The following is a 24,079-nucleotide window of genomic DNA, read 5'->3' on the forward strand; positions in this document are numbered from 1 at the left end:
GGCTAAAGTGAGAAATCTTTAGAAATGCAAAATCTCACACCCTAACCTAGATCTACTGAATCTGAAATTCTTGGGTTGGGGCCTAGCAGTCTGTATTCTAACAAGTCATCTAGGTGATGCTGATACTCACTAAAGTTTGAGAACCACAGATATGATTCGAGACATTTGAACACACAATCTTATTCCAACATAATTACACAAAAGGCATTTATTGACTTTTATTTATATTCCAAGCACTGAGCTACCTATGATTGATCAAGACAAAAGCAAGATCACTTTTTAATCATATCTGAGTCTAGGCAAAAACATGAACTTTGTTCCCCTCTTAGCTAGTATAGCTTGCTTCCTTGCCAATCACGCCTTTAACCTCTGTGTAGTCTTTGCTACTTGTAGATATAATTTAAGATGCCCAATCATAAAATTACCCTAGCTTGACTTCATTCAATCCAAAGCAAAACTCTGTTCCCTAAATCATGACTCCCAAACATGAGCTCAAATCCTGTAAGTTCTTTCTAACAACACCCTGTTACTGAGATGCCCCACGATATCCATGGTGTGAATCCTTCCACTCTGCAGAGTAATAAGCCAAATTGTTCAACCCCAGGTCTGTCCAGATGATTTGAGTCTGGAGATTATTGAAACATGCAATTCCTCCTGCCTTCATCCCTTATCCCCATTAAGATTTCAGCTCTCTGCTCCCAGCTGTTTCCAAAGTAAGCAAAACTGAAAAATAATGGTCCCCGAATCAATGAGTATCAAGCACATTGCTAGGTCCGGAGCAGATACTTGGCTTAATGGATTAATGAATTTTTTTTAGAACTAACCTGATTACAAACAATAATTTCAGAAAACTTCTTTTTGAAATTACAGCTTGAATTCTTATTTTTGGCTTCCAGTCCTTTACCTATCGAAGTCTTTGGATACTTCAGCTTATCAGATTTTTAAAAAAATTATTTATTTAAATTAGTTTCAAGCATACAGCACATTGGTTAGACATCTATATTGTTCATAAAACAATCTCACAATTGCCCCCTCCCTCCACTGACCCTCCACCTAGCCGATGTATTAATGCTAACTGCATTCCCTGTGCCGTGCTCCTCATCCCCGTGCCCAACCATCAGCGACTAATTTGTACTTCTTTAACCCTTCACCCCATTCCCCCAGCTCCCCAAATCCCCCTCCCCTCTGTCTGTCACCAAGTTGTCCACTATATTTGTGAGTTTGTATTTGACTAGTTTGTTCTTTTTGTTCCTTAGATACCATATATAAGTGAAATCATGTAATATTTATCTTTCTCTGTCTGACTTATTTCACTCAGCGTAAGAAACTTTAGGTCTATCCATGTCATTGCAAATAGTTGGATTTCATTTTTTTAATGGCTGAGTAATATACAATAGAATATTACTCAGTTCATCAGACTTTAATTATCACTTTTTTCATGGAGGCTTTCCTGAAATCTTCCAACTGGATGAGCTGGCTCTTCACTGTGTTTTCTGAAGGCCTTGCTCCTTCTCACCAGACACTTTAGTCTTGGATTAGTTATTCACCAGATGGTTCATCCCTAGCCAATCTGACACTTCTTATGGACAGTAAAATGCACTGATATCCTCTATTTTCCTTCACATAGTAAGTGCTTAATACACATTTCTTCAGTTTCAGTTAGAAATCAAAGCTTGTTTTTCCAGTTAAGAAATTGAAAGAACTACTTTCCCAGCCAAAAAATTTGGCTTTTTCATTACACTACTGGATGTCTCATTTGAAATTATTCCCCAGGGCTATGGGGTTCTGATGGACAGCTGCCCCAGATGCTTTTGGTGTGTGAGCATCTCTACTTCGCAAGGGGATTTTGACATACAATATTCTTAGCAAAAAAAAAAAAAAAAAAGCAAAAAATATTTGTGATCAATGAATCAAGAGTTTCCAGGCTACTATGGAAACTGGACAGAGGTGCTGGAGGCCCTCAGTGATGTAGCCTAAGGAGAAATGCACAGGCATCATTAATAAATGAGAGTAGATGATGCTTGTGCTGTAATTTTTTAAGTATCTTCTGTATACCAAGCTTTGTGCTAGACAGCAGGGTTAATTATGTAATCAAGGAGAAGGACTAAAAGTGTGTCAATTCTCCTTTACACTTCATTTGCTGTTGACCCGGGATTCCACTCTGTGTGCCGTGTCTCTGTGTTGGCATGGTCTTACCTCACCTGGTGCCTGCATGTTGTATGTGCACGAGCATCTTTTTGGGTCATGAATGTGATAAACTTCTCTTTAGCTATAAGAACTCAGCTTAAAAGTCACCTCCTCCAGGGAGTCATCTCTGATGAACCCTTTCTCTCCTACTTATACTTAATTGCTTTGTGTTTTCCTTTCGTATCTTGGACTCACTTGTCCTGATCTGTTTACAATAATGTATTGTATTTTCTGTGTCTCTAGTCCCTATCTCCTTATACAGCTGAGATTTCCTTGACAGCGGTGACTATCTTTAATTTATCTTTGTATTCTGGGCCTAGCAGAGTGCCCAGCATATTTTAGATAATTAAAAACTATTTGTAAACACAAGTGATTGCTGAAACACAAACAGTGAAGTAATGGTAATTATTGAAGTTACGTGATGGGTACATAGAAGTTCATTATACTATTCTCTATACTTACTGTGTGCAAAATTTCTCCAAAATAAAAAGTTCCAAATGATTGAAGACCTTGCAAGATGTGAGATATAGCTATCAGAATTTTAAACTTCCCACCATAAATAGAGCTCCTATATCTATAGCTACAACTTCTGTGTACCTCACATTTCTTTCTTTTCTCATGAGAACTATATTTTATTGCCCTGCAATAAAATACAATGATGCTATTTTAGAGCAGATACAGACCAAAGATATTAAACACAAATTTTTGAAAAAACTGGATATGGACAGTTCCCGTTAAGTATTTTACTGAGGAGGGCAAATGTATGGATTTTTGCTCTTGTTGTATGTCACTGACTTGTCCAGAAACACAATTGGAACCTCTGCTTCCACTTTTACCTATGACCTCAACTCCACCTACGCCCAGGCTGACCCACCTAAAACACTGGACTGCCAAATTGCTCATTTGTTTCCCCAAAGTTGAGTCAATGGCCCTTCCCGGTTAGAGGATAAGTGCTCTCTCGGCATTGCATTCCAAGTGACTGCTTTAGCTACACCTCTCATTACAACATTCTCATTCCCATGTGCTACAAACTACCTTCTGCTGGTGTTTATGGTCACAACTCTAACCCTTTGCTCAGTCGGGAATGTTCTTCCCCTATTTTCTAACTTGGAAAATCTTTCTCACACTGCCAAGTCCTGTACAATTGTTTTTTCCTCCATGAAGCATTCTCTTGAGCACTTCCCAGAATGCACCACTCCGTCTGTGCTTCTTCAGGTCATTTCTTGGGCTTATGCCCAGCACTTATTCCTTCTGTCTCATTTGGTAATCAGTTTTCCTTTCTAGAATGGAAGCCTCCTGAGGGTACATTCCTCCAATGTTCATCTTGCACCTCCCTCGGTCAGAGCCTATGAGAGAATCCTGCACACACTTAGAATTCAATGAGACATATATTACATGCTAAACTATGAAATAATGAGATTAATTTTCTGAGTACTCTTCCTTGTTCCCCTTATGAATAAGTGGATATGTGTAAAACCTCTAATCATTATATTAAAATCCCATTAGTCATTTTAATCCTCTTTATAAATTGCTTTTGCTCCTTAAACCTTGAATTTCGACTGAAAGAAAATTAGTATTATTTTTTTAAATAGGGCTTTATCAAAATTGGAATCTAATTTAAGTGGGAGCAGAAATATTTCTCTTAACTCTTTTTTTATCCATGGCTAATTCTTGCTAGCCATTGTAGATGATAATACTAAGGTAACAGTGCTTTATCGCAACACTCATGTAGACCCTCTCATTCAAATAGACTCGGAAGTACTTTCCAAGTCAATCCATGCACAGTCACATCAGAGAAAATACTCCATGGTGGTACCAGTGAAGAACCATTACTTCTTGAGGATAGAATACAAGATTGAAGTTGCCTATAAGAAGCTCAAGTTTTTTCTCTGGGTCTCATCATCTTCACTTATCCACCAAAAAGAATGGCCAGTTCTCTGGCCTTATTCTGGGCCATGTTTTCTAGGTAGTGTAGTCTCAGTGAGAAGTTCAGCAATCTACATTGGGATGTCCCTTATTGGTTGTTTTGTCATTTGCACATAGGAAAAATGAAGGACCCTGACAATCTAATACTTTGTGACTTGCTCTGTAGCTGCTTTTTTTTTCTTGTTCCTCCACTTGGCTGGTGATTAAGGAGCTTAAGTTCCGTTTCTGCTTGGACACTCTGAGAAAACACAGATGGGTCCAGGCCAGAATTCTCACAATCTTATCGGTCCCATTGTTGGACTCCACCAACACTTGCTGAACATGAGTCACAGGTGGTCAAAATTCAGTGCACATTAGAAGGCAAAGTGCTTGGGAGACACTTGGCTTGGTTTCATTCTAATCCTGCTTCTAATCTATGATAAAGTCAGTGATCTGGTATAGCTTGCTTACATGCCATACTAGAGTCCCACTCTTGGGTTGGCATCAAAGACTTGTAGAAATTAGGTGGCTATTATGTGATCTTATTTTTTGTGAGTGTATTTCCATGTTACCTCACAGATTGTTAGTAGAAATTTCAGGATTTTACTAAATTTCCCACGTATGTTCTCATTAATTCCTTTTCCCACTATTAGGGAAGAGGAATAAGTAAAAAGGATGTTTTAGTAAGAAAAACACTACGTAGAATTCAATATTCCTTGGTTTTGGTCCTGTCTCTGCTCCCAGTTAGTTTGTCTTCTGATAAATCAGTTAACCTGTCCAGACCACAATTATCATGTAAAATGAGAAAGTTGAACTAGACCAGAATTTTATAACATGCACGTTAGAATAAAAAATATTCATTTGTCAAGCAAACCTGGGTTATACCTCAAGTATGGCAGTAACCTGCATCTTTGTATTTTAGCATGATCAAGGCTTATTGTTCATTGAATCCTAAGTTTTCCCAATTACTGGATATTTTACATAATATATATAAATATGTAGGTCCATCTACATGTGTGTGTGCATAGAAATATAAATTCATATAAGAACATGGATATTATTAGGATATGAATATGGACAGTCATCCTAAGAAAGATATTTCAGACTAGTTCAAATTTCTGTGATTCTAGTTGGGGAAGTCAAGCTTATATTTCTACTTTTCAGTTATTGGAACTCAGATTTGATGTTTTTATCAGAATGCCTTCAACTCTAAGTGACATAAAACAACTTAAAGAATAAAAACTGAGTCAATGACAAGGGTCTTAAACTTGGGACATTTAACTTTAAGTTTCTATATTATTGACATTAGCAATAAAGGAACTGTGTGCTATCCCACAGAACTATGGAAGATAACTTCCTCAAATCCTTCCAATGTGGTTCTTTTTTTTAGAAGTCACTTTATCCAGCTCTGAGTGTAAGCCATCTTGAGTATAGTACATTAAAGTTAGGGAATATGACTCAATCAAGTTTAGAGGACAAAAACTAATATGGTAACAAAATAAAACAGAAACAAATTATTGCAATCATAGAAATTGAAAGTATCCTGTCTAGTTTGTCATGACACCAACATTAGTAGTGCATCGAGGCAGAAAGCTCAAAATAATGAAGACTGCTGTGTGGCACTTGGAGAAGTTGGTTATGCACTATTCTCCTTCCAGATTTAAATAAAACTACTGTGTAATATGAGAAAAAAATTAATTTTTAAGTTTTATTTAATCCCATTACAATATTATTCTCACGTGTGCCTCAGCAGAATTTGTCAGGGATTGAGAATACTTAGAAAATGGTATGAAAATAACATGAGAACTTTTTATGTTTTCATATTGGTCTAAACAGTTAGAACCTAATGAACCCACTATAGAGGAAAAACAGGACTTTCCGAAGATAAGATACATCGATCACTATTAACAGATTTACAGAAACAACCTGTACGCCGGATGTAGTTTGGGATGATGTCATCTTAGCTATCAGGTCTAAGCTCCTGTACTTAGAAAAATTACAGACAGGTTTAAATGTGTCTATTAACTTACAACATGATACACAATGTGAGAAATGAATATTCATAAATAACTCTGCAATGAAAAATCGTATCCTTATTTAGAAGGAATATTATTAGCAAGTGTCTCAAGAATTCCATTCTTTCACCTGGGAAGAAAGAAGGGCTTGGATGTAAAATTGACATCAAATGTTAGAAGTTGAAATGATTCAAAGTATGTTATTTCAGTAGAAAAAATGTTCATGAAAAATATGTATGTATGTGAATGCACACACATTCAAATGGTTAAAGCAAACAAAGGTAATTGACATCTTTGAATAATAAAATCGATTTTGGTAGTAAAACATATTAGATGGATAAAATATTTATTGGTAGAAACAATGCTGTCTTGTGCATATTTGTTCCCACTTAAGAGACAAATGTGCAAAGTGGCTCACTGGGAAATGCAAATGAAACAGTTTTGCAAATTAGGCATCCAAAACATCATGTTTTGCTAAGTACTCAGTAACTCACTCAGTTTTAAGCAAAAAAGCTTGTCCATTTTATATAATAATCAACAACCCAGCTCCACCCCCACACCCCCTAACTAATGAAGCACACACAGATACGTCCCTCACAAATCAGGGTGCTCCTCCAGAGGATGGAATCGCTAATGTAAGTAAGGCGTGGTAGCCAATGTGAACTTGACCACCCAAAACCAACCTGGATTTGTCACCCCACAGTAGAGAGTCTAAACTTTGGAAATATATTTAACCCACAATATCACCCCCAAACTCAAATAGCTTTCAAATAAGAAGATAAAGGTACAATATAATAATATCCCTTCTCTCCCAATGTCAAATATCTGGGCAAACAGAAATGAACTGTCCAGTGCTAGTCTGCTCCATGGCAAGCAAGCATGCATATTTCACAACTTTTACTTTGGGTATTAAACCTCCTCAACTTCCACAGTGTCTGCATCCAGTTCTGAATCAGCCCTGACCAAAGGCACGGACTGGGAGCGACCACTTTACCTTCCGAAAAATCAATCAGTCCCAGCAAGTGAAGCAGCTTCAGAGATGCACATATAATCACAACAATACCCACTGTTTGCAGTCCTTCCGACTCCCACTCAAGAGTCAGCATCCTTCAAGCCGGCAGAGCATCCCAGCCTCCGGACCCCTTTGGAGCGGAGGGAGTTAATGAGAGAATCCGAGCAATATCTGGCTGGGAACAAAGACTCGTGCGGGAGGAAAGTGAGCAGCTCCTCGCAGATGCACCGGGCCAGGCAGCGGCCCCCCGGGGTGAGGACCGACCTGGGCTGAAGTCCAGCCTCTCATGCTGATGCTGGCATTTGCCTGATGGGGTCCCCCAACCACAGCTGGCCAGCCTCGGGACTCTGTGCAACAGCCAGAGAGTACTCGGACTTCAGAGCTGCGAAAGAAACATCTGTTGGAGAACTGGGGACTTTGCTGTGTCCATGGAGCGAAGGGATACTCCCAGGAAACTTGCCCTAGAGAGCGCGGCGGTACTCCATGCGCTGACGACCAGCTGCGGGGCTGGGCTATCTGTATGCTAGTTTGCTGCCTGGAAAGCTTGCGACTGTCCCCTTTTTTGCCATAGCAGCTGCTCTCTCTCTTCCCGGAGCTTGCTCCGCGAGAGGGCTCTGGGGATGCCAGGAAAAAATATCCGTTTCAGTGGCTACAGCCCTTTTCAGAAAAACCCAGTGGAAGCCCGTGGGCTGCTCTCCTAGGGAGAAAAGTGCACGGGGGGTCAAGATCTGAGATTCAGTCAGGGGCTTCCTCAAGCAGGAGCACCCAAGATGCCTTCCACCTGCCACTCCGCTGGGACTGTTGTGGTCCTTGCTGACGCTTAGGGAGCATTCATGAGTAGGGAGACTGGTTTAATCCTTACATTTAGGAACATGCATGGATGGAGGGTGGGGCAGGGCAGAACCTTGTAAGAACACTGATGTTCAGTGATTGTCCCCTGGAGGGAGAGTGCCACCACCTTCCTTTAAAAGGCTTGCTTCAGCCTGTCTCCAAAGCAAAGTTTCACAAACTTCCCTGATGATAATCAACCAGGATGCTTGTTAAAAACACTGTCTTGTGGCGAGTCTGATTTAGAGGATCCTGGAGTTTGCGTTCTTAAACAAGAAACTGGGTGACTCTCATCAGGGAGGCTGGGGCTCGCTGTCCCAAAGGATCCTGTGGCATATTTGATTCCAAACTAGGCAAGCAGCCTAGGCGTGGTCATGACTTCCAGCCTAAGCCAGGACCACAGTGGCTTCATCACTTGGCCAGCTTTCTTCAGTCTGGTGAAGGCCAGCCCCAGAGTGGCACTGAAGAGAATCAACTGGCACCTTTCTGTGAAGGATTTTTAGCCCCTGGAACTGACTGTGAAACATAAGGGCTCATGAGAAATAGCTTGGACCTCGGGGGACTTTTCCTGGTTCTGCTAGTTCCTTGCTGTGTGATGTTTCTGCAAGACACTTAACCTCTCTGAAAACAGTTTCTTTTCTATGAAATTGTGATCATAATACTTAAATGTTTTATTTAACATTCTCCATTGAAAAAGAATTCTAGGAACTCTATGGGTTCATAATAATAGTTAACATTTACTGAGTATTGATTATGTGCTCATCAATATCAGAGTGATTTATCAACCATTAGCTCATCCCCACAGCTCTGTGTGGTAAGCATGATGGTGACTTTGATTTTATAGGCTAGGAAACTGAAGCACAAAGGGACTAACTTGCTTGTCAAAGCTGTGGGCACAGTGCTTGGTAGACGATAGATATTCATCATTCATTTGGTTCTTTATTAACATTTATTAAGCTCCTGCTTTGAGCTATGAATGGTACACGGATGACAAAAGGCCAAATAATGTCCAAACCTATCCTTTTGGGACATATAGGTTAATAAGGGTGGCAGGCATGAAGTCAGATGTGATCACTAAATGCACTAGGACTTGAACAGGTGTCTTTACTGGGTACAGTGGGAACACAAGAAGGGAAAGTCAGCCCTACCTGAGGAAAGGTGGGTGATGTAACAGGAATGAGACTTTATGAAGGAGGTAGCCATCGGTGGTGTTAGAGTTCATCATTATTAGAAGTAGTATAGCATACTGAAGATTTGGGGTAGGTAGAACTGGGTTAGATCTGGTTCTGTCGCATATTGTAGTGTGACCTTGGAGAAACTGCTCCATCCCTATCTCAGTTTTCTAAGTTCATGGGGAGACTGTGACTGCCCCCTTCTCATGTGAGAGCTAACTGGGACAGAAAAAGCTAAGCTCAGCCCTTGGTGGCCCCTGCTCAGTACGTGGTAGTTATGGGATTGTGACAGAATTGCCAGCAATTTGGAGGCTTCGCTAGGCTGAGATGGATGAAGAGACTTTGCTTTTCCCTGGGCGTGGCATTTCTCCCTGCTCCTAGGTCAAGCTTTAGTCTTTGGCCCATGAAGACTTCCTTATCAATCTAGCCCACAGGGCTATTTTTCTTCTCCGGGCACCAGGAATATACTTAGACAGCCAAGTTGGCTTTTCTAAGGGTGTTTTTCATTCTGGATAATATGTTTATGGAAGATATCTTTCTTTCAATCTGACCAACCACCTGTCCATCTAAATATGCTGTTTTCAGTTGTATCAGCAAGCCAGGGAAGGGGAAGCAATTCACAGAATTAGATGAGAAAAATAGATATTGTAAGTAATCATTCTCTGAAATTCCTGCCAAAATAGCTATAAGAAGTCAATTTTTAAAGAAAATTTAAAAATGTTAATTTAAATTAAAAAAATTTTTGAAAATTAAAAAAAATTAAAAATTGAAAAGTTACACAAATTAGATCGTCAACTATAACTATCTCTTTTAATCCTATACAACACCATATTAGAGTTGCAAAAAACTAAGGTACAAAGAGATTACGTGACTTGACCAAGTTTACACAGCTACAAAGTAATAGATCCGAGATTCAAACATTCCTTTGTTTGACTCCCAAATTCATTCTTCTCCCTTAATGCCCCTCTGCAGATTTCAGCAAATATTTGTCAATGGATCTCGATTCATGGAATTAGACAAAGTGTTTTAAAATTGCCACACCCATTTTTCAGGACAGAAATCTCAGCCATTCTTGAAATTCACATAAAGATCCACAGATAGGATGTTCTTGATTCTAGGCAGGACTTCCCTCTAGGACAATGGCATTAGTTTAGGATCCACCAGCTGAGAGTCTTGGTGGCCCAACCCTTCCCTATCCACATTAGTGACCTTTATCCCTTGGTTTTCTGGACTCACTCTGTTGGCTCCAGCTACAGGACCTCTTGGTTCTCAAAGGATACCACAGGCTGTCTCATATGTGGATTTGGGATGGTAAAATGCTATCAAAGGGTTTCAAACTTCATCTGAGAAACTGAGGGAAACAGGGGACACCTGGGGAAGAATGTTTTTCTAGGGGCATTGTAAGAAAGTATAGTTGGCTACATATTATTTAAAAAAAATAATTCTAGATTATGGCTTTGCCATTGTGTTACATTAACTTGCTAGCCTCACCCCAGTTTGTTACCTGGCTTTCTGTTCTCATTCCCAGGGTTATCCCTACTTTTGACATTGTAAGGGGTATCCAGCGAAGTTTGTCCTTTACACTAAAGGAAAGGAATACCGAAGGGATAAACTAACCCACTTACTCTATCCCAGGTACCATGCTATGTACTTTACATGTATAGATTCATTTAATCTTACTGCAAACCAGTTAGGTGTTATTATCTCCATTTCAAACAACAAATAAAAACCAAGTGTTATTGATTGAGATTAAATTATTTTCAGAAGTCATATTCAATAAGGGGCAAAACCAGGGTTTATAGCTGACTTGCTCCAAAAATAATAGTTGCTAACATTTATGGAGAACTTATAAGTATCAGGCACTATTCTAAAATTTTTACATGTATTAGTTAACAAAATTAGGAAAAAATGTTAATGTTTGATAGATTTATCTATCAATATATTATCTCTCCAAAAATATAAATAGAATGACAATGTAAGTAGAAACTAGTAAAGCCAAATTTAAATTTAAGATACTAGTTCATATTTGTATAAGTCTTTAGAGATCATTTAAAATCAAATAAACCAATCTTAAATTTACAGCTGCTTAAAAGTGAGTGCAGAGAATTGACTTGTTCAAGGTCAAAGGATTTGAGAAGTGAGCAAAGTTGGTTTGTATCCTGTAGCTCTTTAAGATTCCCGACTTGTAACAACAGCGAAATGAGGATGATAGACTGAGAAGTTTAAAAAAAGTTCTAAAAGAAGCATTTTCTACTCTCAATCAGTAGGAGTTAAGAGAAGCAAGACTTTGTGGTTGGCATTATCTAGAAGGTTCCATTGAAGAGTGAAGCCTAATTTAGATTTTTAAAAATAAGTGAAGAGATATAGAGCAAGTAATGAGGACAAGGTTGGTGTGTGACCCTTCATGTCGCTTCTAATTTTAGGATTTTCCTACTGTCTGGTGCCCTTTAGTCTACCCCTAGCCCTTTCTTCTACTATAAAGTATGTCACATCCCTCTATCTTAGAGTTTCTCAATTACTTGGAAAGATCTCTAAATGTCTCTTGACAAGCTTTCTACTGTGACAAGACTTAAGCTATCTCACTTAGCTTCAGGACTCATTCAGAAAGATTGGTAAATGTATCCGGAGTGGATTTCTTTAAAATATGTATACGATTGCCCATTAAAAACTTAAGCATCCGGCTTCCTGTTTGGAGTGCTCTGTTGAATCCATAATATGATGGTGATGGTAGGAAGCTATCTTCCACTTTAAGAAACTTCCAGCAATATTGCACTAATGTATCCTGAATAGAGTTCTCATGTATTTTATGATCAAAGCATGTGTTGTATGTAATCTCAATATAAACAAAGTAGATTATTTGAAGATTCAACTAAAAATGATCATAAGAATATAATCTTTTCCTATGACTTTTTTATGTGCTCTATCTTTTTTCCTAGGCTACACCGAGTGCGCTCTTGGGTTCAACAATTTAATATGACAGACAACTTCGGATCTCATGTTATAACCCTTTTCATGTGCCTTCTCTATTAACAAGTGTCACATACCATCGAATAGAGTTGGCTTTAAACCAGTGATTATGAATAAAAATAATAATTATTATCCTTTATTATATTCTAATTAGGATTAGAGTAATTTTAGGGCCTCAGTATGTTGTTGACAGTGTACTGTATGCATTTTATGAACAGTCTCTTGCATTGTCAAAACATCTTTATAGGATAGGTAATATTATTCACCACATTTATTGATGAGAATACTGAAATACGAAAGCTTAAATAATTTATCTATGATTGTGAAAGAGATCAAAATATCCCACTCCAAAATATACCATTTTTGCATAAGGATTGCGATGAGCTGAAGGTAATTGAGAGTCATTAGATGCAAGAAGAGTTCTCTACCCTCCTCTTATCTACCTAAAAGCAGAGCATAAATTCCCCTTCGTGAGTTGTTCTCAAACCCCTCATGCCCCTGTGCCAAGAATCAGAGAGCAACTCTTATCAACAGAGACAGAGAGCCAGCACAAAGATAAGTCTGCATAAACAACCGTAACTAAAATAAGCCTTGCCTTATCTTCTATTAGTTTCCCTCATATATTTCCTAGTCACTTCTCTATAATTTATCATCCCTTGAAACTCTAACTCCTTTTCTTTAGTTAAAATGGTATACATGCCCCAGAGTTAGCTTCTTTGAACTTCTATACATATAAATATTAATAAAAAATTTTTCTTTTTTCCTGTTAAACTGTTGTTGGCTAGTCTAATTTGCAGGTCCTCAGGCATTGAACATAAAAAGGTAGAGGAAAAGATCCCCCCACCAACAATTACACACGCTAGAAGTCAAGGGGTTAGGATTTAACCTCAGGAATCCTTACTTGAGAGCAAGTGTTCTTACATCCCTGAGGAGGTATAAAGATCAATATTTCTGTTTTCTTTTGTTTTTATTGTGATCTCTTAAACAATGAGAAACACAATTTAAAATGCGGATAGAGTCCAGAAAGGTAGCAGGTGGTATGGCCTTAACCTCTACTGAAATGTAAATGTTAAATAGTACTGTTCTTTCCTGGGAGCAAGGTCAGGAGAGCAACAGAAAGACAAACAAGAGAAATGGGAGAGGAGGAAAGAAAGGAGGAAAGTTGAAGGGAGGAGAGAAGACAGGAAGAAAAGGGAGGAGGGAGAAATGAGAGGGAGAAGAGATCAGGAATCCTCTGTCTGCCACTGTGATGGATTCGAAAATACAAAGCTAAATTCAGCCTGTTTTCTGCTTGCAGGATTCTCAGAGACGTCCAGAGAGATGAGATCTAAATCACGATTTAAGAAGGCTGTAGGAAAGGGGTGAGCAAGGGCTTATTTCTCCCTGATCAGCCCCACCTCCCTGGTCCATCAGTCTCTGCGGTCGTTTTAACTAGACATGCAGAGTAGCTCTGCAGCTCTTCTTTCTCAGCCGTGACTTCAAGTCGCCTTAGAAATAGAGCAGGTGGTTTTAAAAGCATGATGAATGGCACTTTCATGGATGTTACACTACCTATAGCTGGGCCTGGGGCTCTGCCTTCAGTGTCCGTTCCTAGGCCCAGTGGTAACGCCCACCTGCTCACCTGGCAGGGCCCTAGTGCCAGGGATGTACCACTTCATCAGCTGGGTTCTCTTAGTTCATAGGCTCCAGATTCCCACAGACAGACATGGGCATTCTCAGATCTGCCCTTGGGCGCTCTCATTTCATGTCCCACAGCAGAACTTGGTGGGAAAGAGGCCAAGAGGTCTAGACTTAAATGCATTCCAAATCTCCAAAGACTGAACGATTTTCTGGGTCATGTTTTGTATAAAGTCATAAGGACTATATAGAAGGACTGTAGAGTTCTTAAGATCCTTCTCCGAGAACACATCCAAAATCCCCTTGTTTATTTTCTGTCTCTGTCTCTCTCCCCCTCTTCCTTCCTTCCTTCCTTCCTTCCTTCCTTCCTTCCTTCCTTCCTTCCTTCCTTCCTTCCTTCCTTTTTTCCTTCTTCCCTCCATCCAGCCCATCTCTTAATTCTTTCTCATGCACCAGATTCCAGAATTTGCTTTTTGTTAAGCTTAAAGGGTCCTTAATTCCCTTTCCCCCGCCCCCTCTCTCTCTCACATGCAAACGAACAATTATCACCAGTATCATTTCTTTTGTCTCCAAAAACAGAGGCCTGAAGAGCTGGAAATGGAAGAATCATTTTCTTCTGAGAATTACACGTTTCCCAGAACGTCCTGTAGTTTCGGTCATTGTTTGGCTGCGGCTGGAGGTTGCTTAATGTTATTACACTCCTATTATTGTAATGCTGAAATCAGTTTGTATTACTTTCCTATTGTTGTTGCAACAAATTTCTACAAAGTTGGTGCTTAAAACAGCACAAATTTATTATCTTACAGCTCTGAAGGTCAGAAGTCTGAAATGGTTCCCATCGAGCTAAAATCAAGGTGTCGGCAGGGTGCTCCTTTAGGAGGCTTGGGAAAGAATTTGCTGCCTTGTCTTGTCCATGTCTTAGAACCTTCATGTATTCCTTGGCTAGTGGTCTCCTCCATCTTCAATGCTAGCAATGGCCAGCTGAGTTTTTCTCAGGCAGCATCATTCTGAACCTGCTTCTCCTGCCTCTGTCTTTCAGTTACCCTGGTGATCACATCTGGTCTTCCTGGGTAACCCAGGATAATCTTTCTCTTTTAAGGCCATTTGATTAGCAACTTTAATTACATCTGTAACTTTACCCTGTCCCATGTAGCCTAGTATTTCCACAGCTCTGGGGATGCGGATGTCTTTGTGGGCATTATTCTGCCTACTCCAAAATTATAATACATAATCTACTTTTAACAGTAGACGCTCCTTTAAATAAGAAAAGAAAAGCTAATCCTAAACTGAAAACCACAAAGATAGATCTGCTTCATTAGGAACAAGCAACTTAAAATTTGTGTGTGTGTGTGTGTGTGTGCGCGCGCGTGTTCAATATACAGAAAAAAAGGACCTTGTTTTTGAGATGGAAAAAGGAATTTTAATTAGCCTTCTTATCTCCGAACTTCCCATTTTCACTAAGAAAAAACTCTGAAGAAAGTATATTTTAAAATATCAAAAAGGAATGCCAAACAATCTAAAAGATACAGGCTAATGAGCAGATTGAGGGACACTCTATTTTTATTTTTGTGGTCAGAAGCAATTAGATACAGAGAAGGTGTTTCCTGTGAACTCAGGACTAAATTTGGAGTTACAGGAGATAAAACCCTGGAGTAGAAAGAACTGAGCTCATGTTTCTCTTTACAGAATTTCTGTGAGGATCACAAGAGATAATGGGGGAGGAGGTGTTTTTAAGCAGCGAAAGGACACTCAGATGGAACACTCTAATTAACTGGCCCAGATGTCTTCAAATGGATAAGACAAAAAATGGACTAAGATCCTCAGCTACTAAAGTTTTTGTTTTTATTTAAAGCTGTCAATCTTCTCACCATGAGAAAGTCAGAGACCTTGACTTTCAGAAAGACCGCTGAGGGTGGCGACGACAGTGAGGTAAATAGGGGGCTTTTGCCTTTGGAGGATCCACATGGTGTTTTCTCTTGAGAGCCCTGTGCTTAAATGGGCTGGTGCTTTACACACTTGAGTTAAAAATCAACTTTAATACTTTTTAAGTATCTACATTTATCCAGGATTTTGTCATAATTTAGTGTATTTGCACTTCTACAGACTGGCTCCCTTATTCCTATCTCATTTTAAGAATGAAAAAATTCAGGTTATGAGAGTTTGCTTTATCCAAGGTCAAGAATGGCAGCAAAACTGGGTTTTAAAACCAGGTATTCTGGCTCCATATTCCGTTTGGGGCTTTTTTTCTTCTCTAGGACTTACAGAATGCTTTTTCTGTGTCAGGCGCTATGGTAAGTGTTTTTATATGAACAATTTACGAAGTAAGGATAATAAAAGTGCGTACCTCCCGGTGTCTTTGAGAGCGATAAATGCGTCGGCATAAAGTATAGCTAAAGCATTCAGGGCACGACAGAGCACAAAGCAAGTGCTCTATTTGAAAGAGTAATTATTGTTATTCTTCACGAGCCATCTCTGAGGTACTTCTATTATTACGCCCATTTGATGAGATGAAAAAACTACAATTCAAAATGGTTAAGACACGTAACCACTTTTCCTGGTAAGTGACCAAGCAAGCCATGGGAGCCTGTCCTCATTCATACGGCCAGCCTCAGTCCTCGGTTCCTTGAAACACAGCCTCTCTTAGTCATTCAGTTAGTCTTCGGCTTCTGAGCAAGGCAGAGCCTAAGCTAACTGAGCTGTGACATTGTTCAATCTCTCTGGGAAGACCCTCAGATTTCAGATGTTGTAGCTCAGTAATCATTTCTTTAACTGAAGGCTTTGACCTTCACGTTATTTCTACCTCAATTCATTTGTGCATTTCTTCATTCGTTTGTCAAAAAAAGTTGACAATGATTATGTGCCATGCAAAATATTCAAGGACTATGGGGGATACATACCGTGAAGAAGCTTTCAGACTAGAAGGGGAGGTCATGAATGCACATAAATCACTAAATCCAAGGTGAGAGATAAGTATCCATGGGAAAGTGGATTTAAAGTGCTGTGGGAACTCAGAGTGGGTGGGGAGTAGGGAGACGGGAAGGTTGAAGTTCATTAGGAAGGCTTCATAGAGTTTGTGGTTGACCATGAATCGTCATTCAATCATTCCTTCAATGAGTCAATCAACATTTCTTGGGTGTCTTCTGTGGCTTACCCTATGCAAGACCCCTTAGTACAATCCAATCAACAAATCCTGTTGCCTCCACCTTGAAACTGCCGCCTCCCTCTGATTAATTCTCACTAAGTCTGCTAACATAGCCCTAGACCCCAGCTGTCACGTGACACATACCCATCTGATTTTCCTGCTTTCATTCTCATACCTCTACAGTCTGTCCTTATAGAGCACTAATCCCTATATTAATCTTGGATTAATTTATATTAATCTTTATATATTAAAGAGTATATTTTTCATATAACTTTCCTGCCTGTGACCTTCTAGTGGTTCCCCATTACATTGGGGATAATATTCAAACTCACACTAAGTGTTGGCTTCTCTTTGATCTCAGCTGAGCCCACTTTCATCCTCCACGTCCTCACTGGCCCCCAAACCATGGTTCTGTCCTTACATAGTTTTTCAATTTTTAGAATATACCAAGATTATCCCTGCCCAAAGCCTTTGTGCTTCTCGATGCTTCTGTGTGGAATGTGCTTTTCCTCGAGGCTGTTTCCTTTTTACCTCTGGCTCTTTCTCATCACTCAGTTCTAGGTTCAAATGCTGTCTTATCAAGAGGGCTTCCTCAGTCACCTTATCAGAAATATCCTGTTTCCTGTCACCAATGCCCATTAGTCTTCCAAACTGCTGTTTTATTTTCTGCATAGAGCTTGCTAGTCTCCATGAACTTTTTTGTCTTTACATGTTCATTAGTCCATTTCTTATCTCTTTCCACTTGTAGTCAATGCTCCACATTAAGGCCTGTTACTAATCTTATTTGTCACAATATCTCCAGTTTTTTTTGTATAACTCTTTGTTGAATGAATGAATGAATGAATGAATGGCATATGACAGGGCTCTTTCTTCATGTACACATTTGAAATCACATGAATTGGCTCAGCAATAGTCATGATTAGAGATCAGTAAGTAACTTCAGCTTCTAAGAAAGTGGGTTCAAAAAAAAATTTATCGGACTGGGAATTTGGGGGAGGGAGGACTGCAGAGAGTCACAGTATCTGTAAGAAAGTTAAAAGATGAGGAGCTAATAAATGCTTCTGACCAGTGGGGTGGCATGATTATAGCAGTGTTGTATTTGCTTTATATGGTAATGATGGAAGCAAGAACACAGTAATGAATGAAAAAAGAAACCAGAGACAGGAAGACTGGTGAGTAGGCTGCTGGAAGGATCTAAGCCAGAGGTCACATCAGTGGTCAGAAAGGGGTGGGCACGGACACGAGCAAAGATGCAGAGGTGAACCCGGCAAAAGAGCATAAAGCAGAACCCGGGGACAGCAGGCATCAAAGCTGATCTGAGCTGACTCTGAAACATGGGACAGTTATTTGCCAATATCCTACTGTCTCTGACTAGTGAGCCCAAATTGGTGGTGGACATGTATTAAAAGGGTGCAAGGATGACTAGCGAATTTGAAAAGAAACTGAATAATCAAGACGTAGGGATGGCCAGAAAAAGAAGGTGGCTCTGGGTGGCCCACAGCAGTAGTTTGCAGACCTCTACTTGAGATAGCTGCCCTTAAGCTGTCTCGCTTCCAAGCACTCTGGACCATTGCCTTTATCTATCTCCAAATTTCAAACTTCAAAAAGGGCCATTTCGCTTGGCCCACCTTGGGTCACATAAATACCTCTGGGTCAATCAGGAAGCAGGTCACATAGAGCTAGTGAGCACTGGAGACTCACTCACTTGATGGCCTGTGGTCCTGTTAGGAGAAAAGAAAATCTTAAAGGTCCAGATGGCCACTCTAAGTCCTCCCTGGGTGAAACTGAGAACAAGAACATGTAGGAGGTGAGGATAACTGAAGTTTTGATAGAGTCATGTTTGAATAACCCAAGCAGGGAAGCCAAGTAGAGATGCTGAGTTCATAACTTAAAATATTGGGAGAGAGGCCAGAGCTAGAGATAAAAATCTGGGATTTATCCATAAAAAGGTGACAGTCAAAGGGACAAGAAGTGAACAGGATATTCAGAAGAGAGATGTTTAGAGAGAGAAACGAGAGCAAGGGGTCGACATTCTAGGAGCAAGAGGGGCCAAGTGTGCCACAGCAAGGGTGGTGACAGAGATCTAAAGAGACCTTTGGGAGGAGTTAGGAGAAGCCAGAGCTGCAAAAAGAGGATTGACAATTGTGTTAAGTTCAGAAACCCGGTCATCCTCCAAGTTAAAGTGTAGTCCTAGCACCAATTAGTTTTGGGCTAGTGAGGGTGCAAGTGTGTGTATATGTGTGTGTATAGGGAGGTGTAATTTGTGAGTACATGTGCAGAAGACTGGGGTACAAGGGTGAAAGGGCAAAGTAAGGGACTTTCAACTGTGATTTTTATGCTTTTGCGTTCAATCCAAGACAATTCTGTGAGTACCACTAAACACCCAGTATGTGCCCAACACAGACCCTGGGGATATCACATATGTAGGTGACATGGCCTCTGCTCTCTGAGGACCTGTCGTTCAGTGGGGAATGCAGAGACAAAAGCAGGCAGTTATTAAATATTTCAGTGATACACCATGCTGTTCATCATGAGAACTCATCAGATAGATAGTTAACCCACATTTAAACCTGTACAGGTTTGCTAGGAACAAAAATACCACCTGGGATGTGATCTCAAAGATAAGTGGGGTCAGACAAAGATGGGGAAAATGCACTTCTGGTAGAGGGAACAGTAGGTGTAACATCTTAGGAGAGTTAAGAGCTTAATGCCCTGAGTGAATCTGGGGCAGGAACAGCATGCGGTGGATGAACTGGATGGCAAGAAATTGTATTTCAGAATATGGGGTTTTTACGGCAAGCAGTACCCAGATCACAAAGGCTCTTCAGGTATGCTACAACAGTTCGTTTTGTTTGTTTGTTTTATCTTGAGAGCACTGAAGAGCCAAAGAAGGATGTAAGCAAAGGCATAGCATCAAATTTATGCTTTAGAAAGATCAGTGTGGTTACTATGTAGAGAATTGATTGGGGGATGAGTGGCTGAACTACAGGTGAAGAGACTAATTAAGAGGCTGCTCCAGAAATCCAAGCGAGTGATAAATTAGGAATGTGGCCTACTAGCTGGAAAGGCTTGGATGGATGTGAGAGATACAGATATAATGAAATCTCGAGATACTTGAAAGCTAGAGAGGGAAAGAGTTTGGATGACATTCACATTTCCAGAAAAAAAAACTTACCCTCTTCGGTTGAAAGTTGAGATTACTTGCAAAATTAATTATATTGTAAAGAACTAACAAATTGATGCACATAGATTTGAAACAAGAAGCAAGGAGTTCAGTAACCGCACAATACACTGGTCAGAGATAAGGTGGAAACAAGATATGTATATCACAAGTTGGAATTTGCTAGGATGGGCAACTTAGTCTTCCCAGAGCATTCATCTCTGCCGTTGGAAAACCCAGTAATTATCGAGGAATGGGTGAAAAAAAAATGAGTGTCAGTGGCAGGTGGAAATTCGTTTATGGCCACTTAAAATCAAATGCTTTTGCTCAGAAGACTCTCCCCACCTCCACCTGTCTCAGAAGGATAAATTTTCCAGGTAGGTATATGTTATCTATTCTTGTAATGCCAAGGAGGCTTTTCAGTTACCATTTAAATCATTAGCAAATCCATTTGGCTTTTCCTTAAGGATTATCCAGTATCTGACCAATTCTCAGGACCGCACTGCCATACCTCTGCTCTAGGCTATGTCACCTTCTCCTCCCTGAATTCTGTCTCCCAAGCCATCTCTCAGCTTCTACCCTTGCCTTCCCATGTTCTACTTTACAGAAAGAACAGCAGAGTAAACCTTTAAAACATAGGTCCAGTCAAGTGACTCCTCTGTTCAACATTTTCCAACAGCTCTAATTTTTCAAAAAGCACATTTAAAATGGGGTGTGCATCTTTTACGATAAGTTTCTGATCTCATCTCATTACTCCCCACTCTTACTCATTCGCTCAGTCTAGCCTTACTGGTCTGTCTCCTCAATGTATGTGCCTTGATCATTAGAGGTGTGCTCCTGCCTCAGGGCCTTTGTATTTGTGGTTTCCTCTACTTGAATCACTCTTTACTCGGATTTCAACATGACCTACTCCCTTGACAATGCCAGGGCAATATTTTATTATCACTATGGTTAGCTTGGAAGGTTGCATGGTCCAAAATTACCTTCTTCTACTCCCAATTCTCCCTCGCCTCTTTCAAACTCTCTTATTCTTCTCAGCAATTACCACCACCACATAGACTATATATTTTCTTTATCTTGTTTTCACCATTTGACTCTAAATGCTGTTTGGCAGGATTCTTTTGGCTGCTTCATTTATAATCCCCAACACTGAGGTGACACGACATGTAGTAGGTGCTAGATAATAAGTTGATGAATGTTCTTGAAATATGATCTTAAAGCATCAGACATTCACATTTATAAGCACACATGGTTTTCCCTTTAATTAAAACACACACACACACACACACACACACACACACACGTATATCCTTGAAATATTTTGTATTTAAGTGGACCATAAATGTAAATAACTAGAGAAAAAATTCCATTTTTCTCTGTGAAGTTGTTTCATAAACTGGTTACGAGGAAATTGAAGATATAACAAGTAACTAAAGCCGCAAAACAGTTTGAGTGATTTAAAAAAAAAAAAAAGAATCATTAATATGCCTTTCAAAGTAGGTGGGTCATGAAATGGAGAGCTCTTAACTTTTTTTACTTGTTTGTTTTTGAGTTCTGAGATATATTAGGATAAATTTTGCATTCTAATCGGGAAAGTAGATTTGCTCTGCATAATTAAAAAGATGGAATTTCAAGGGTCATCCTTCCTGATCTTGGTGACTATGGTTCTGTGGGTGAAAAAAATGGTGAACTGAAAAAATCAAAATTAGAATTTATGCGCCTTAAGAAACAACAGCATTAATTTATTGAGTGTCTACTTTGTGCAAGGTAAGGGTAGCGGTGAGTCTTCATGTGTATCAGCCCATTTAGCTGTCACAAGGAGTCTGTGGTATCTATCAGCAGCTCTTAGTACAAAGGAAACAGAGAGGTTTAAAATCTTTTCAATGTTGCACAGAATTTGTTGGCACTGAAATTGAACCTAATCCTGCTGCAACACCGCCTTCTCCAAAAAATACTGCTTGTTTGCTCTTTGAACCATTCTGTCCACCTAGCCACAAAGCAGAAGACATTTTTCCTTAGAAATTATTTTGCAAATGGTAATTTGGTTTCCTAGTAAGTTCATTAAAACCCTTCGTAACATATAATACAGACCAAAGAGTATGATTGTTTCTATGGAAATATGAGCCAGGAGTATTAAACTGCCTACTTAACAAATGAACTTTGGGGCTATAATCTGTTTCCCTCTTCTCAGAGGAGATAAATGGGTGGCGAGGATCAGCTCCTCAGCCCATTTCGTGTATCATCTTTCCACATAGCATTTGGCAGTGCTGTATTTTCTCCTACCACTGAAATGTAAAAGATGCACAGAAGTAAATGATGAGCCCCAGAGCCAATTTCTCATCTCAGACACTGCAGATTTCAAAATACATCTGCAATCTCCAAATAGGACTATAAACACATCAGCCAAAACAAACTGTAATTTTTATAAAATAAATCTGGGGAGTGTATTTTTCGGAAACTTGTCTAAGAACGTTCCTTGTCTAAGAGAGTAGTAACAAAACACAAGAATGGGAGAAGAGATCGTAGTTCATTCATGGGCAGTGTCGTAACCCGTGTGAAATCTGGTAGGGAATAATCAAAACGTATGGCCTCATCCTTCTCTCTTCGTCACTTCCTGAGAGTGAGGTGTTTAAGAAAGCCAAGAACTCCTCCTAGGCTATTCAAAACAGAGTCGTCTATTCCAATCCTACCCAAAGTGCAGCTTCAGCATTACCTAGGAGCTTGTTAGGCCTATCCCAGATCTACTAAACCAGGATCTCTAGGGTGAGGTGCAGTGACCTGCATTTTACAAGCTCTCTGGGTAATTGTGATGCAAACTAAAGTGAAGGGTTTAAATTTTAATGTGGAGAAGGGGGTTCAAGTCCTGTAGGATCAGTTGGTGGAGAACCATTTGAAATTAATCATTTAATTTTTCTGGCTTTCACATCCCTGATATGTAAAGGGATAGAATTAATATCCTTGAATTGCTTCTTCACTTAATACCAGAACATCAGTGGTTCCTTGATGCTGGTATGATGCCCCCTACATACTGAAAGATTCAGCTCTCATTACCTAACTGATGACCTCTCTTCTAGCTAGTGTAATGATTGATAATGATGATGATGATAACTGAGCACTTCCTGCATGTCAAGTGCTTTGTCAAGAGTTTTACATATGTTTGGTCTATCACTTCCTCTAGTACTAATTATTTTGAATTTAATACTGAGGAAAACTAGATAAGTTATATAACTCCCCCCATGTCACGAAGGAAGTAAATGACAAATTTTTGAATTTAAATCCAGACCCAACTTTCAAAACCCATGTTCCTTCCTCTCTTCTAAGGTCTATGCTCCCGGACTTGGTGTATTTCTGCAAGAGAGGAAAAAAATTTAAAAATCCTGCAGTCCACAAGGTGGGGCTAGGCAGAACCAACTGTTTATTTCCTTTAAGTATATAAAGCAATTACTTTGAATACATTTAACACACATATTGACTTTACATAAAAGCCACTTTACCTTAAGAGTGATCAATAAACAAGACTTGTAGTTGTACTAAACTGCTGATTTATTGACAATGCTGAGATGTTTTGTCCCTGGTGAAAAGATGCAGAAAATGGAACTGGAGAGAACATTGGAAAGCTTCTATCTTAAAAAGGTCATTATAGGCAAACAGGAAATTAAGAATCAGAGTATCAGATGATTTGTCCAAGGTCACAAGCTGGTTAGTATCAGGGATGTAGCTAGCTTGTATTTCACTGCCCACTTGGGTTGATGCTATTTCTGGTATTGTTTCATTAAATCAAACTGAATATTCCTTCTTTAGAAGTAGCCATATATCCATACATCCATGTTCAAGGGAAGTTGATAAAGAGGATGTGGTACAACAGGGTCTTAAAAGATAAACAAGGATTATTCAAGCTAATAAATTTAGGATAATAATTCTGGGTAGAGGCAACGGCCTAAGCAAAAGTATAATAGAGTTCTGGAACCAAATGATGGATTTAGGAATCTATTAGAAAATTCCATAGTATTAAAATTAAAACTGAAAATTAGGAAGCAGTTGGAAATGAGACTGAGGAAATGTAGAGAGGCCAAG

The 24,079-nt window shown here is 39.5% G+C and overlaps 1 protein-coding gene across 2 annotated transcripts in view; it reads right to left on the reverse strand.

Moving 5' to 3' along the window:
* The window catches only part of KCNIP4 (potassium voltage-gated channel interacting protein 4), a 904,027-nt gene that overhangs the window by 184,061 nt on the left and 695,887 nt on the right, over positions 1–24,079 (reverse strand). The window contains exon 1 of one of the 2 annotated variants that reach the window (XM_016121276.2): positions 7,102–14,027. The exons of the other annotated variant lie outside the window; for it this stretch is intronic. Coding sequence (XP_015976762.1) covers positions 7,102–7,213 — 112 coding nt within the window. The 5' untranslated portion in view covers positions 7,214–14,027. Of the gene's footprint in view, positions 1–7,101; positions 14,028–24,079 lie in introns of those variants that run through there. 2 annotated transcript variants of the gene reach the window in all.

This window comes from Rousettus aegyptiacus, unplaced genomic scaffold (genome assembly GCF_014176215.1).
Source record: "Rousettus aegyptiacus isolate mRouAeg1 unplaced genomic scaffold, mRouAeg1.p scaffold_m13_p_10, whole genome shotgun sequence".
In the NCBI taxonomy this organism is placed as follows: Eukaryota; Metazoa; Chordata; class Mammalia; order Chiroptera; family Pteropodidae; genus Rousettus; species Rousettus aegyptiacus.